General features: G+C 38.0%; 1 protein-coding gene across 5 annotated transcripts in view; it reads right to left on the bottom strand.

Annotated features, from left to right (window-relative positions):
* The window catches only part of LOC143143304 (QRFP-like peptide receptor), a 112,315-nt gene that overhangs the window by 27,403 nt on the left and 69,209 nt on the right, over positions 1-15,703 (bottom strand). For all 5 annotated transcript variants that reach the window (XM_076304408.1, XM_076304406.1, XM_076304407.1 and 2 more), the window contains exon 4: positions 4,424-4,545. In XM_076304408.1, the coding sequence (XP_076160523.1) occupies positions 4,424-4,545 (122 nt within the window). The remainder of the gene's footprint in view (positions 1-4,423; positions 4,546-15,703) is intronic.

The following is a 15,703-nucleotide window of genomic DNA, read 5'->3' as shown; positions in this document are numbered from 1 at the left end:
TTAAGGGTGTTTAGGGTATTGAGGGTCACCTTAATACGTTCACTGTTTCAAATAATCGAAAGGAACGTTGTTTACACAGGCTACGTGAAATAATGAAATCTGAGATTCAAAGTACAAAGATACGAAATAGCTCAAAGATACTTTTCTCGAAGGTATTGGATATTAAGGGTGTTTAGGGTATTGAGGGTCACCTTAATACGTTCACTGTTTCAAATAATCGAAAGGAACGTTGTTTACACAGGCTACGTGAAATAATGAAATCTGAGATTCAAAGTACGAAGATACAAAATAGCTCAAAGGTACTTTTCTCCAAGGTTTGAGTTACAAAGTACCCAAAAGTATTAGGACACTAGTTACAGTACCTAAAAGTATTTAAATGCGGTATCTAAAAATATTTGGGTTCCAAATATCCAAGAGTACCTAAAACTGTTTGGATACCAAATACCCAAAAGTATCTAAAATTTAACATTTCGTTTGAAGGGTAAAAGCAAACCCTTTAATTTCTTCTACATTTTCACTCGCAAAGAAATTATTCACTTCGTACTGAAGTCGTTCAACTTGGTAGATAGAATGTTTATCATTTAAGATAACGAAAATACCAAGGTGATCCGTTCCTAGGAGAACGCGTTTCTTATTGGACTTTTTTACACAATTGTATAATTATCACTTCGAATGGAACGTGACCACGGAATGCATTACGAAAAATGATGTCTTCAATGTTGTTTGACATGGATTGAAAGTGTTCGCGAAGCGAAAACGATAATTCTCGACGACGATGAATTCGCGAAACGCTCGCCTTGAAGCGGAGAAGATCACGAAACAGACATGTTTCGGAATGAAAGAGACAGAGGTAAAAAAGAAATGGAAAAGTATATTAAGCAGAAGCGATGAACCAGGGTAGCAGCGCAAAGTATCTTCGCGAACGTTTCTCTTTTTACGGTCGTGATTATTCTCACTGCTTCCTCAATTTTCCCTCCCCTTTCTTTTCTCCTCGTTCCACGCCTTGGTGATTCAACGAAAAAATGATCGCTGCCGATTATTGGTCTTACTTTCGGTTCAACGCAGCCATGAATTTAAAGTGCCTCGTGATTTCCATTTCGTCTGTCAATCGGCTCATTTTCTCTCGAAAATCACGATTTAATCAAACGACCAGAGTTTGAAGCTTCGGTTCGTTTGAAATTTTACTTCTTTTGTTGCGCGTGAAGCATCGAAAAGCTATCGAAAATAGATTCTGCTCGCGATCTAATCAAATCACCGACAACTGTAAAATTTTCTTTTAATTGAACCTTCATTTAAACCTTTCAGTTGCGTGCAAATAGATTCTGGTTGACGCCTCGATTACATTAGCAGCTACAACTTTACAATAATATTGTTTAATACCGTAAAGTGTTATTTGTTCAAACAATGAACACTAATTCCTCGAAATCGAAGCTACGTAGTTGTAAGCTTTCCATTCCGATGTGAAATAATTTTCACGGACAACGTTCTTAGCAAGAAGTTGATTTTTCACCATTATATTTTCTTGGAATGCTGCATTACTCGCGAACAAAATATCCGTTGTTAATATTTACCGTCTTCTACTTTTAAAAAATAACTCTCTGGAAACCAATAAATACTTCTCTCTACAGTCCTTTACCGTTATATATAGGAGACACGAACCATTCTACGAGGGACAGTTTGGAAAACCTCGGTAATGGTGTTTATTTGTACACCCTGTCTCACACACGGTCCAGCCATATATTTCAGAGAGTAACTGCATCACTCTCTTTGATGTTTGCTCCTTTACGGTTAGCCAGGTGAAGATTCTCAACGTTCTCCAGCCACGTGTGCATCGAGAAACGCAGCAAAAATTCGCTAAAATAAATCTGCTTAGCGTTACAAGCATATACCTCTATGGACGATACAAGTAACGCGGGGTTGATGGATTCAACGAGCCAGAAGAGAAGCTCGATGATAAGGTGGTTCAATTTTCTCTGAAATCGAATAAATTTTGAGCATGGTTCCGCGCCTCGGGAGAAAAGCTGTTAGATTACACGTCCGAGGCATCTTAGGGGTCCGTTTTATCGGTTCTATATTATAGAGCAACCGTGAGCAGCAATTCGAATCCACGGAACAAGGCCTTAATCCAACGATACGTTAACAAACAAGTCTACCGTTCGTCCAAGATTTCTATCGAATTAAAATTTGAGTTTGAATTAAAATTAAAAATTGAAATTAACATCACGTTAACAATACCGTCTTAATATACATCGGATAGAATTCGAAATTTCGACGAGGATATAATATTTTTCATCGAAGTGTCCAAAGCACTCCAATCTCTGAGTTCTTCTCTGAAACAGGTTTTCTCAAACTGCTGGGTAACTTTTCTCAGAAACTACTTATCCGATTGACGTGCAATTTGAATTGTATATTGATATGTTTTCGGGAAAATTTCCAAAACTCTCGCAGAATTTAATCTTTCCACTGAAAAGTTTTCCATTCTTGAAGGAATCAATACTTTTCGGAAGCCTCTGTGTGCAACGTAGAGAAAATTCGTTCAATTTTTAAATATTCTGATTTTATTTTATTCCGACTACACTGGAGAAATTTACCTCACCGTGCGACTGAGCAATATGGCCAACGTGGTGTGCAAATGCTTATATTTTTTAAATACATTAACATTAAAATCTAGCGAAGAAACAAAGAAATTGAGTGTACGTTTTGTCGGTACGACAATCTTTGTTTTCGTAGCGGAATTATTATTGCAAATGTATAATGAAAATTATAAAAAATTGCATTAGCATTTCTCACGTCTGTGGATACAGTTTACTGCAAACATATCTCAGCCAGTAAGGAACATTTTCTTATGAACGAGCAATCCAAATTACTTTCGAAAGGTGTGTCTATAAACGATTAAAATCGCGAGTAAAATATGTTTCATCGAATAGTTGAAAAACAATTGCAAACATTTACTTCTCCTTGATCCATCTAGTTGTGTATGCTGCTTTAACGAGACGTCCAGTTAATTGAAGAACCGAAGGGACAGGACGCAAGGCAATCCCGACACGATTGCAATCTGATCCGAAATCGAAACGACAATTCACAGCCCTTCGCGTACTAACGGTCTCCGAAGGGTGGCAAAAAAAAAGGCAAACGAATTTGCTAGAATGGCACCGTAGGATGTAAGGTACGAGATGAATGTGCCGTGCCAGTTTTTAGGGCCGAGGTTTCTTGTTCGAGGGGAATTGAACCGAAGGTGCTTGAAACGTCGAGAAAAACCGTGGAATGATTTTTATGCTGATCACCGTTCAAGAGGGAGCGTGCTCCGATCTTTGTGAAATTTTCTCAATCGACTCGGGCAATAAAATCGTTTGAAATTGAATTCGTGGAAACGATTGCCCTCACAAATTGACTGCAAACTACACAACGATCGTACGCTGAAATGATTTCTTTTGACAGAGCAGATTGAAGTGCATAGAAAAATCGACGTTACAAAATATGTATACGGAGTTTCTTTCTTTTTATACGAGATGGAACGCGTAAATAGGATCACCTGAATGAGTATCCGCGGGATTTTAAAGCGTACGAAAGAAATTATTCGGAGGGTAATAAACTGTTCGAAGAAGTCATAAATAATAAAAAAGAAGACTCTAGAGGTCAGATTTAAGAGATTTTAATATCATTGGTATTTTCTTGTACGCAATACTTTTCTTTTTCTGTCGTCAATAAGGGCGAGTGGTCGGATAGGTCACATAACGCGCGAAATTTATAATCCCACGGGTCCATTAATTTAGAACGAAACCGAGAACACCGTGGATATTACCGAAGTATTTTAAGACACTCCTGCGATAAAATTGCACGGAGACGTAAAAATTAATGATAACGTTTCTTGATTAAGCCGAGCCCTTTCGAACCGGGGCAGAGAGAAAGTGCTCCCCGTGAGAGTTGCAGCTATAAATAGGCGGAATTTCAGGGAACACGTTTGAGTGCATCAATTAAATAAAATTATGCGCTTTGAACCTTAAGTGCTTTCTCGACTTCCATCTTCGAATAATAGAGCTCCGTGTACTTTGCTCGATTTGCTCAAATATTCTAATTTTACGTTCAGTCTGCACAATTTATTAATTTCGGTACGTAAATATGGAATGTGCCGTTAGTAAAATTAATGAAAAATAATCGACTCGGAGCAGGTGTTGGTCAAAATTATTCGTAATTAATTTCTCGATGTAAAAAGTGGATGTATGGAAAAGAAAACAGCAACAAGTTTATTTAATTTCGTCGAAAAATTGAACTCGTGTGATCATGAGGACGGATAATGCAATTAAGGAAACTTATTTTACTTTTCCATGTGCATCGTGAAAGTGGTACAGGATCGAGACAAGGGCGACGACGCGATCGGTTTGAAGAATGACCGACGTGAAGGAAGTAATATCGTTAGGTTTACCTTTCAATCGACATTGCGGTTAACGTGACGACCGAGCAAATGGCCGACACGCTCTGCATGTAATGCACCGACTTGCATAGGAACAGACCCATAGTCCATGTGTAAGAGAACAGCTTGGCAACCTGGAAAACACGAACCGTGGTCTCGTTAGATTGTGCACAATTTTATTTCAGAATTTCTGCAAAAAAAAAAGTAAAGAGTACCGACGTTCCAATTATTATTCAACAATTGGAACAATGTCTTGCTTGTGAAACATTGTGCAAACATATTGCAACCTTACGAATAAGCATGAATTTTTGTTGAAACGTTTCCGATAAATGTGATCTACCTACAAAATATAAATCTAAAGAATTATAAGAAGAATATTAAAAAGATTAATGTTATTTTTAAGTTTCTCTTGTAACTTTTTATATTTGTGCTGTATAGAGTATTAGTTTACCAAAGAGGACCGAAATCACTGTCGAAAAACGTAACAAAGTTCATGCTGGTCTAAGACTACAATAAATTTGTACAACAATTTTAATTTAGATTTAAGCTTACTTTCTGTAAATAAATATAATTATCGTACGTACAAATTTTAATAAGTTAAATATATATACACATTTAAAGTGCCCTTGATCTCTTGGTTTACGTTTCTGTTGGTATAATTGTACATAGAAAAAATGGACGACGAATAAAAATAATGTTAGCCTTAGAAACAACATTCCTGTTGCACTTCGTGAATAATAATAAATAAAAACAACAAGTGGTTGATAAATAAAATAATATTTACTCTTGAAATTGAGGTATGGTTCCAGTCAAATAAATCGATTAAATTTTTTCCCAATAAATGTTACCCAATTGATAACTCGTTGATAAAATTATTTTCGTTTCTCGATTGTCAGTTCGCGCTGAAACTCGAAGATCGTTTCACTCCGTTTGTAATCTCCTATTCAACGTTTCAAACTAAATTTTCACTGACCCGAGGAAAGTTTCGAAACAATACTGACGAGAACAAAAATCGCGCGGCACAATGAGCAGCGTATTCAAGTAGATGAAAGAGTGCCATCGAAACAAAGAAAGAGCAGGGAAACGTTCTCCGTGGTTGAGTGTGTTTCATCAACCTCTTTCGACCAAAGGAAAGAGAAAGACACGTCATCGGTATACGGTGTCTTTGAAGATGTTGACGAACACAGAATGCAGTTTAGAATCTTTACGCTTTGGGCTGCAGCGTGTCGTTGTGCAGAATGACCGCCGTGGGCAAAGCGCGATTAAATTAAAGCATTCAAATTAAATTGAAATACTCGGCGCAATTCCACGTCTAATGAAAGTTTCTGTATAGGTTTTCTGCTGTAATTGCGGATAGAAAATTATTATATCGTTGCACTGTTTTGCAGTAGCGAGAAATTGTTCTCGTCTAATTGTGCGAAATTATTTTAATCCTTTCATACCGGGTGGTTTGAAACGGCTTAAAACAATATCTTTTGATATTCCGTTCCTCCTTATTTAACGTATAATACAGCTCGGTACAGTACACGTTGTATGGTAATTAAAATTTGTTCAGTCTTACCTTTATAATTGCTAACGCAAAGTACAATAATTGTATTTTAAAGATCGCTTCGGAAGAAAGAAGAAATGTTAAACACTTTACATCGTTTCTCGCATCAATTATTCGTGTGTGAAGAATTTAATAGATAATTTGTTAGCGATACAGTTTAAAAAAGACTGTTTCGCTTGAGATACGTGGTATTCGATAGAGCTTGACGAACCGATGCATTTCAGTTTCTTTTTGTTTCATGTTTCCCGAAATATCGAGGAAACCTTGAATTTTCTAAACGATACTGTGCACTTCTTTTTTTTAAGGTATTGTAATTGATAAAAAGAATTCAGTGGTTTCCAACAAAGTGACCCATCAGCAACCATGACCCTTGAAAGATTCGGTTCGTTTGTTCAACTCGCTGCTCGTGCAACGATTCAAATCTCAAGTACAGCCGACGCTAAATAGTTTTGCCACTCGAGACCATTGAGGATTAAATCCTACTATATTATTTACTTACTTCTCTATTGTGTTACTCGTCTCTTCGCACCGTCATTATTCCACTCCATTGTTGGCTGGCAAATCCAAGGCGACGGAAACCGAGACCGAGGAGGAGAGTGAGAAAATAAATGTAAAATGAAAGAAAAGGTAAATAAATTTCACAGGCTCCTCGTATCACCTCGTTACGAAACAACTTACCGTAATTGACTTAGGTAAGTTCGAGCGGCCAAACTATTCGGCGTACACTCGACAATGGTTAACCCCTTCTGCTTATCCTTTACTACGATTTATCGAAGTCGTTCAAAGGTCGCTTCGTTAGGTTTCCTTGAATTTTTTTTCTACTGCCTACAGTACTTTTTTTCTACTAAAAAATTAGTACTGTAGCGTACTAATTTTTATCAATATTTTAACTTACGCGATGATATTCAAAAAATTCAAGGTCCTCTCGGTAACCACCAAAAATACAAAATACGAAACGTGAAAAATACAATGTGAATCCGTATAAGTATTTCGTACGACCAAAGAATACCAAATTATTTTTGACCATAGTTATTCGCTCTATCCAAGAAATGCAATCCAATCTCACCCCGCGAAAGAAAAGGTGACTCCGCGTTCGTTCGATCGGTGAGCAGACAACAGACAAAACGGAAGGAGAAATCGACGACGGGCCAGGAAGCCGAGCTTCTGTTTTTATTTCCGTACATGAACCGCGGAAAACCGAGCAAAGCTAGGAATTAAGCGCGTGATCCTCGTTCCTAATTCAGTCGGGCGAAAGTCCGTCGGGGGCCATAAACGTCGAGCAGACAAGGGAACGCAAGAACACGGTGATCTCAATTGCTTCGGATGACGTCGTTCTAAGGGTTGTGTCACACGGGCGTTGGTGTTGACGTTTGGTAACAAAAGTGCCAACGTTCAAAATTAGAAACAACGCGACTCGTTGTCGGTGGACCTCGTTGGGAATAGAATTTTGAATAGCAGAACTATCCGTATTCAAATCTTGGTTATACGAACATTCGTTGTACAAACCTTATGTTTGTAAAGTAATTTTGTTTTTCAAAATGAAGAATATATAATTTAATAAAATGTCCATACACTCTAAAAGAGTCGTGTTTCATTTTCACCGAAAAAAAACAACGAAATGACTTTCTAAACAACCCAATATTATACGGATGTTACAGAGTTACTTAGAAACACCTATATACTGTAATTTACCAGCCAGAAAGATATCGAATTTTAAATATTGAAACAAACTGTCCACATTGTCGATTTCTGATCGAATAGAGACACTTTAATATAAAAAAAGGGAGGCTTTTGTTATTCAGAAATTCTCTTATCCGGTCACTTTTGTCTCCCAGTTAGTACAGGTAGGGAATTAACGAATTTATGGTTGAGTTTCGTTGTGAAGCATTCTTCGTAAACAAAAAATTCTGAAAACCTTGGTCTCGATTCTGTGGATCATCATGAGCGTTGAAACGTTGATGGAAAAACGAATCGTCGACAACGTTCGTCCATAACCACGACTCGAGAGCCACGATCTTTGAAGAAGGTATCGGACGAAACGATCGGTCGCAAAAACATTAACGCTGGTGTGCCACGGCTCTAAAATAAGTGCCGAATGGACACCATTGCGAGTCGAGTTAACGAATTTACGACTGTCGAGTTTCGCTCGATCGAAGGAAACTCGAGTCTCGTCGTTAATTCTCACGGATGATAGGAAACGCTCTTGTCGAGATATCGAATGAGTAATACCGCGCGAGAGGTCCCCCGTTGAAGGGCACGTACCTGAAATCCTCGATAAAAAGGGATTGAAGGTCGAAGGATCGAGGATTCAATAAAAGCAATCAATTCGAGCAAATAGCCAGGTTAGTTTTCGGTGTCGAAAACGATTCTGATGAGAACTCGTTTGAAATCGCGATGGCTCAAGTACGATGAGAAACTTTTCAATTGCTTTATCGCGGAACCGTGACGGAGATTGCAGTTGAATAGATTACGGTGACTCCAAGAAGAGTTGGGATAATGGAATTTATAAATAAAAATTGGTAATTAGTCCCTGGTGGTGTTGATGATGATTCGAAGATTATATTTGCGCAATACTGCTGAGAAGAACGCGTTGCAACGTTCAGTGTACGTTTTCCTTTCGTTTTCTTGATTTTGGTAAGTAGTACGAGTCAGCGATTGGTCAGCCTGACGTGAGAAGCATGGGTCTCTATACACGGTTATACTATGTATAGGGGTTCTATACTTGGGACAACGACGAAGAATTTTTAACGAGTTAAGAATTTTGTAATGTTTGAAATTGGAAAATAAAATGAAATTGTAATATAATTTCAATAATCGGTGATTCTACGAGGGCGACAAATTCATATTTGCAACGAGAATGATCGAAATACAATTTCTGTATGCCGGAGATAAAGTCAAACAGGATAAACGTTGATATGGATTTCTTTTTCACTGTTTTTATTTGTCGATTTAATTCTTGAAATTATGATCACATTTTTTCATCCACCCTGTATATCGATTTCGACCATCGATTAAAGTATTTGCGATAACTTTTAGATAATACTCTTGAAATTCTTTTTTTTTGCATATCGCTTATTCGGTTATTGATGTTATTTATTGTATATCATATCGACTAAATGATCAAATTTTTCATCGCATTCCAGTACGTTCTAAGAGTAATTTGTTCAATTTAGTCGAGAATATTTTGCTTAAACGTCTTGATGTCTCGTAATCTAATTCAACTTTAAATAGCAGCTATGTCGTAAATTATTATTTTACAAAAGATCACGACAGGACGGGAGCGACACTATTATAAATTATTATGCCCTGAAAATTTTTAATTAATATCCTCCGGTCTGTATTGTTTTACTTTACTTTCCGAGGAATGAATTTTTAGTGTATTAATGAGTCAGAGCAAAAGAAAGTTATCGAGCTGAAGAATAAATTACAGAGATAACTATATTTTTCGATTTGCCAATCTAGTTATCCCCATTAACCCTTTCCCTATCCGATTACTAGAGATTGATTTCAATTTGACGTTTTGCTCCAAAATTTAAAGAACGTTTCATAAAGATTCTCTTCAAATAAAAAATCAATATATATGCAAATGTAGGTTCTCCGAGTGACAACTTGGTAAATGAAACTGTAATTTGATGATAAATTGCTTATTGGAAGTTCCAATAAAGTTGAAAAAATAGTCATAAATAGCCATCTATAAAATATTCACAGTCCACGTTTGTAAGCGTAAATCTCGCACAAATATATCACTTTTGTTTCTGAACGACACTCATTATGCGATATAGCTACATTCTGCAATTTCATACAGCTTCCACTTTAATCCCATGGGCCATAATTATAGAACTCAAAATTGCGTTGATTCGCCCATGGGGAAAGATAAGCAAATTTGATTCGAGTAAACAATAACAGATGAAACCGACGTGTAACAATTTTCGTTCATTGTGAAATATTTCGGTCCATAATTCAAATACCAATATCTGTTTAACAAGCGACGGACAAAACATTGTTTACCTCTTTCTTTCGTAATTCGAAACTTTTACCTCGATAAAAACTTGATCCATCACTCCCAACCTTTCTTCTTCGGTAATAGTAGATTTATAACTATCGAAAACTTTTTCCTCCTCGATCCTAAAATATATACATATATTCTATGTCATAATCAAAAATAAAAACAGCTTTTCGCACTCATAAACTCAAAAAATTACCCGAAACACGTATAGAGTTATTTTGTATTGTTCTTGTTCTGTACAATTCACAAATAGTTCCTAAATTGTTTGAAAATGATTAAATTTCAGGTATTATTCTTCTACTCGTCCATTCGATTCAAATGTTAATTTATATTCAACCAATAACTAAACAGTAAATAAAATGTCGTTTAATTTTTATTCGTTGTAAATTATCATCTGCATAAGAATTTTTCTCCTCTGTCCGAACGTATACCTGTACAAGCAGAGTTTTGAGTAAGAATCTAAGCAAGAAACTCTCTGTAAAAATTCAATCGGAAGTAAATCTTCTAACAGGTAATCAAATCTCAAGCGTCGAATCATAACGCTATAGAGAAGCATGTTAATTCAATCGACGGTCGGACCTTCGTACCGCAACCACCGCTCGTGTGGTAATCATGTTCGAAAGGGCTCGAACAGTTTAATCAGACGCGAGGTTCAGTGGTGCGCCCGTGCGTGCTGCGCAGGTATTTAAATGTCGCGCGAATTGACTCAAACGTGCAGGGATAACTTCGTTAGCCGATACGCGAGTCGAAACGTTTCCCGCGAGCTATCGCGGTGATTCGAGTCGTGTTATGGCAGTCGGCGAGCGAGCGAAATTTCATCGGTGTGTCCCGTCTCGCGACACGAGTTAATCAACAGCGACTGCACCGAAAGCAGCTTTCCTTAATTCCCGTCACGTGTTACCTACCGCATAGTTCCCGCAGCCGATTATACATCAAATGGAACTCTAATTTGTAAACGAACGGTAGCCAACGAACGATAACGGAAAAGTGTAAAACAATTTCTTCGTTTCAACGAAGAATGCAAACCGATACACGGATACTCCGTTTTTCTTTCAAATACGGTGAGAAACTGATTCCTGAGTTCGAAGGTGCTGCAAAAACAATATCCAGACTATGGAAGTAAGGATGAACATATTCTACGAGATGTCTTCGGGAAGTATCCGAGCTTGTAGTAAGAAAAATAAGTTAATCTTGGTCGACAACGACGATGTCCTGTTCAAAGAAGTTCTCTCTGAAAGGTACGAGCTTCTACCGGTAATCCTCTCACTTCCGGAAGCACTCTTTAAGTCAGCTTTTGGAACAGCTGCCTCGACGTATTCCGTTTTATGTACTCCTGGTCCTTGAATCTTTCTCCTTTTAAAGGACTTTTCAATTTCGGGAACAGCCAGTAGCTTCTAGAAGTCGCAGGGTTGTTTCCAATCGAGTTCAAGTTATCTTGGCTGAGTTCGTGAGTTTAGTGAGACGTTGCGTCGCAAATCTTCCGTGTTCGAATGCTATTGGAACTACTTAAACTACCTAATAAAAACAACTCTGAGCCAGGACACTGACAATGCAGATTCGACAATCCTGATCGTAAATTAGGGGGCGTCGTTCGACAATCCTGGAACCTTTTCTATTTTCCTACCAACATATTTTGTCCTTTTCCTTAATCCATGATTCTTTTCCACAGTTTCGACATCTCCTAAATATCCAATCTCGTATCGATCGTTCTTAATTTTATTTTTAATGGCTTCGTCGATTAAAAGCGACGAGAATTTAATTCATAAGCCAAGACATAAAAAACTGACGAGATTGTTCCCGACACTTCTTCAACAACCACCTGTTTCACGTTTGATAACTATCTACCTTCGCGAGATCATCCTTCAACAGTTCTTGAATAACCATCTACACTTCACACTTTTTCGTATTGCGTAAAGGATAGATGATTCTCGAGAATCTATTAATAATAATCCCATGAAGATAGTTATCGAAGAAGTACAAAGTGTAGGTAACTGTTCAAGAACTATTGAAGGATGATTTCGTAAAGATAGATAGTTGTCGCGATGGTTGAAGGTGATCTCGTTAGATTTTGCGAACTGAACTTGTAGCTTCTAATCGCTGGAAGAGTTGAAAGGAATAAGAACAAAATTGGGTGTGATCAGTATAGAATTGAACGTTTAAGAAAATGTAGAATCTACCTTCACATAACTATCTACCTTCACGAGATCGTCCTTCAACAATTCTTGAATAACCATCTACACTTCACACTTTTTCGTATTGTGTAAAGGATAGATGATTCTCGAGAATCTATTAATAATAATCCCATGAAGATAGTTATCGAAGAAGTACAAAGTGTAGGTAACTGTTCAAGAACTATTGAAGGATGATTTCGTAAAGATAGATAGTTGTCGCGATGGTTGAAGGTGATCTCGTTGGATTTTGCGAACTGAACTTGTAGTTTTTATTCCCTGGAAGAATTGAAAGGAATAAGAACAAAATTGGGTGTGGTCAGTGTGGAATTGAACGTTTAAGAAAATGTAGAATGTTCGAGGGAAGAACAGGGATAGAGAAATCGGAATGAGAAAATGAAGGAAAACGAAACAAATTATCGGAAGGAAAACAGACAAGGTTTCTGGGTGGTCGAACGACTCTTTCTAATTTACGACCGGTCGACTGGTATAAGGTACATCGAATCGCAGTGGCTGTATCCCGGTGCAGAGCTAATTCCACGATATCCGAAGTATTTTCGAATACGTTCGCACGCCGAGGGTTTCCAACGCATGGAGAGTGGTGAGCCACGGTATATTCGATAGTCGTTTGCTTATTGCTTCAATGTCATCGAACGCTAGACTGGATGACTGGTAGAAAAGGAAAGATAAATTCGTGCAAAGCAACGTGTCCGTTGATGGGCGAACCGATGGACTGGTGTGGAACTCCTGCGGCTCCTGACAGAGTTCTCCAGCTCCGCTTTAACCGATACTGTCCAGACCTGTCCAAGATCTTGAGAATATAAACACATTCGGATGGCTCTAACGACGATCTCAGAAACGACACGGTTCTCGTCGGGCGAGCGTAAAGCTAACCACCGCTCTTGAACAAACTCGTTGAAAAAAGCTCCACGAGCTGGAACCGGTGCTCACGGCTGAAAGAAAGAAAGAAAGAAGGCACGTTCACCACCGAATTATTAACACAACGTTGGTGGGCGTTTCTCACCCGTGCTACGACGTTAATTGAAATTAATGAAATTAGCGTGCAGTTCAGTCGATTAAGGTAATTGAATGCAGACGAGCTGGCAGTGTAACGCGATTACCGCCCAGCAAGAAAATTGCTGCTTGACGATCGCGCCCTGCGCAGATTAGGTTTGCGCTTCAATCTAAAAAAGAAACCTTAATAGGTCCGCCTTAATTGAGCACCGGTGTTTCGCGGCAGAGTCCTGTCGATTACGATCGTACGGTGTTGCAAACGAGCCAGAACGATTATAGAACGAGAACAGAACGATTACAGAACGAGAACAGAACGATTCGTCCCGTGACAAGACGACACCGTGTTACGCGATTGTAATTATAACCGAGCGAAGATTTTTCCGATGAAATGTATCGGGATGCGCGATCGATTTTACTCGCGTGCTTGTTTACGTTCGAAGAAAATTTACAAATTTTTATACAACGGAAACATTGATATTCGAAGCGTTACAAGGTGAAACATAAGTTGTACTTAGGTCCTGTTTATCAAATAATTCCAAATTATTCTCGAACAGTACAGTGATACATACATTCGTTCACGTACTAATTTATCGTGTATTATTGTTCATACTCGCATAATATGCTTCGTCGTAAGACACACATATTGAAAGATTCTTCTAGAGCATTTATCATTCCACCTCTAGATTCACCCCTCTAAATATCATTTAATTTCCGGTGGGATTGTAAGTTCCCCTTGTAAGGTCTTTTTATCGACCCTAAGGTTTCTCTTAATTCCCGTCGAAATTACTGTTCAGTAGTCGGTTTGAAAATACAATGTCCTTCCTTTCGTTATTCCAATGTCTGGATACAATAGCAAAAATTTATTTAAAAATTCCTGCTCTAAATTTCGTGTCCCTCCTTTCATTTTACTCTTCATCGTTTTAGTCGCTGAGTGTGATTTTACTTTTTCATTCGACGATTATGTCGGCCGAGTTAACTTCGCTATGGCGGTTAAGTGGTGGTTGATTCTTCGCAAATAGGAGACCGTTTAAAGAATTATTCGCGCGTAAGACAAGATCCGCGAGAAGTTTCACCCAAGAGTTTAACTCCATTGTAACCAATTAGTTACAACTCCATTGGATAGTGCAACTCCATTGTAATAAAATTATTACTCTTATTTTTTCTTACAATTGTACAACTTATCCTGCGATAAATCATCGCTTCGTACGAACGATTCGGTCAACGACAGGAGAACGAGTACTGATGCAATGCTACGGATTAATTGCATATTCGTAGACGATCGTATTTTTCCATTTTACAATAAATAATTTCCTTTCGGCGATCCTGTCAATTGCACGGACAGCCTGACAGACTAATTTCACGATGAAATTTCGTATCCGATGAAGACAGCTAAATAAATCGATTACCTACTGCGATCATTCCGGGAGTCGTTACACAGTTGACGTTCAATTTAAGTTGCAACGTGGCACAACTAATGACGAGTATTAATTAGAATAGTACACGGCACGCAATTCGAGAACAAGTGGACTAAGGTGACTACCTGTTCCCTGTTCTATGCCCATTTGATGTCTATTGGCGTAATTGCTTAATTATCACGTTGCTCTGATTGGCAATGCTCGCGCGGTGAGGACCGCAAATGGAAACGGGGGCATCGCAATTGATTTATTTATTTATACGCAGTTAAGCCGATTTATACACAGAAGAGTTAATCCCTTCGGACCTGAGAGTAACGTACGTGTACCTGTACGATAATTTAAAATCAATAATTTTGCGATGTATAACATAGAGTGTATCCCAATAATCATGATACGACCGCTCACCGGGTGATACGTAATGCAAAAACAAATCGAAAATGTAAAATGAAATGTTTTTGTATACCATTTTGGTCATCGAGAAGAATATCCTTGAAAATCTTTGCAATACATACGATATGTATTTTATTTCGGGTATTTGACCAATTGTAATTGTTTCGATTCAACGAATCTCGATACGCACTGTACACAATTAGAATAGTATCGTAAATTCTAACGAGACGGTTATCTTCTCAAGTGTTTCTATATGCAAATAGGAACACGTGTACAGTATATTGTTTGAGAAGTTGACGCAAAGTTATCTCCACCACTTCCTGCAATTGCCACTTGGCACCGTGTTAACATCGTACTCCATTTGCTCGGTTTCACTTCAGCCCTGATATCCACCAAGGTAAACTGGCCAGAGAGATATCAACGATGAAATTTTCTTTATCGATCAGAAATTGTCAAACGTTGGTCTCGAAACTGCGACAAGTTCTCGGACAATCTTACACTCTGTTCAGAAACCTGCAAAGATAGAAGTCAATCCAAATGTATATACACGATAGAATTAAAAAATTTTCTTTTCTCGATAACGATGACTCGTACGTTACTATTTACCTACCTGATGCTGCGTAAAGACACGACGTGCCAAAAGCAATAAAATTAATTTCACAATTCTTCGAACATGGTATTTACTGCGATAGATTGATACCTGCAAACACAATTTCGTCAGAGACTTCATTATAATATTTACAATTCCTG

This window comes from Ptiloglossa arizonensis, chromosome 2 (assembly GCF_051014685.1).
Source record: "Ptiloglossa arizonensis isolate GNS036 chromosome 2, iyPtiAriz1_principal, whole genome shotgun sequence".
Taxonomy (NCBI): domain Eukaryota; kingdom Metazoa; phylum Arthropoda; class Insecta; order Hymenoptera; family Colletidae; genus Ptiloglossa; species Ptiloglossa arizonensis.
Note: the sequence above shows the minus strand (reverse complement) of the source record. Positions and strands in the feature narration are given on the sequence as shown.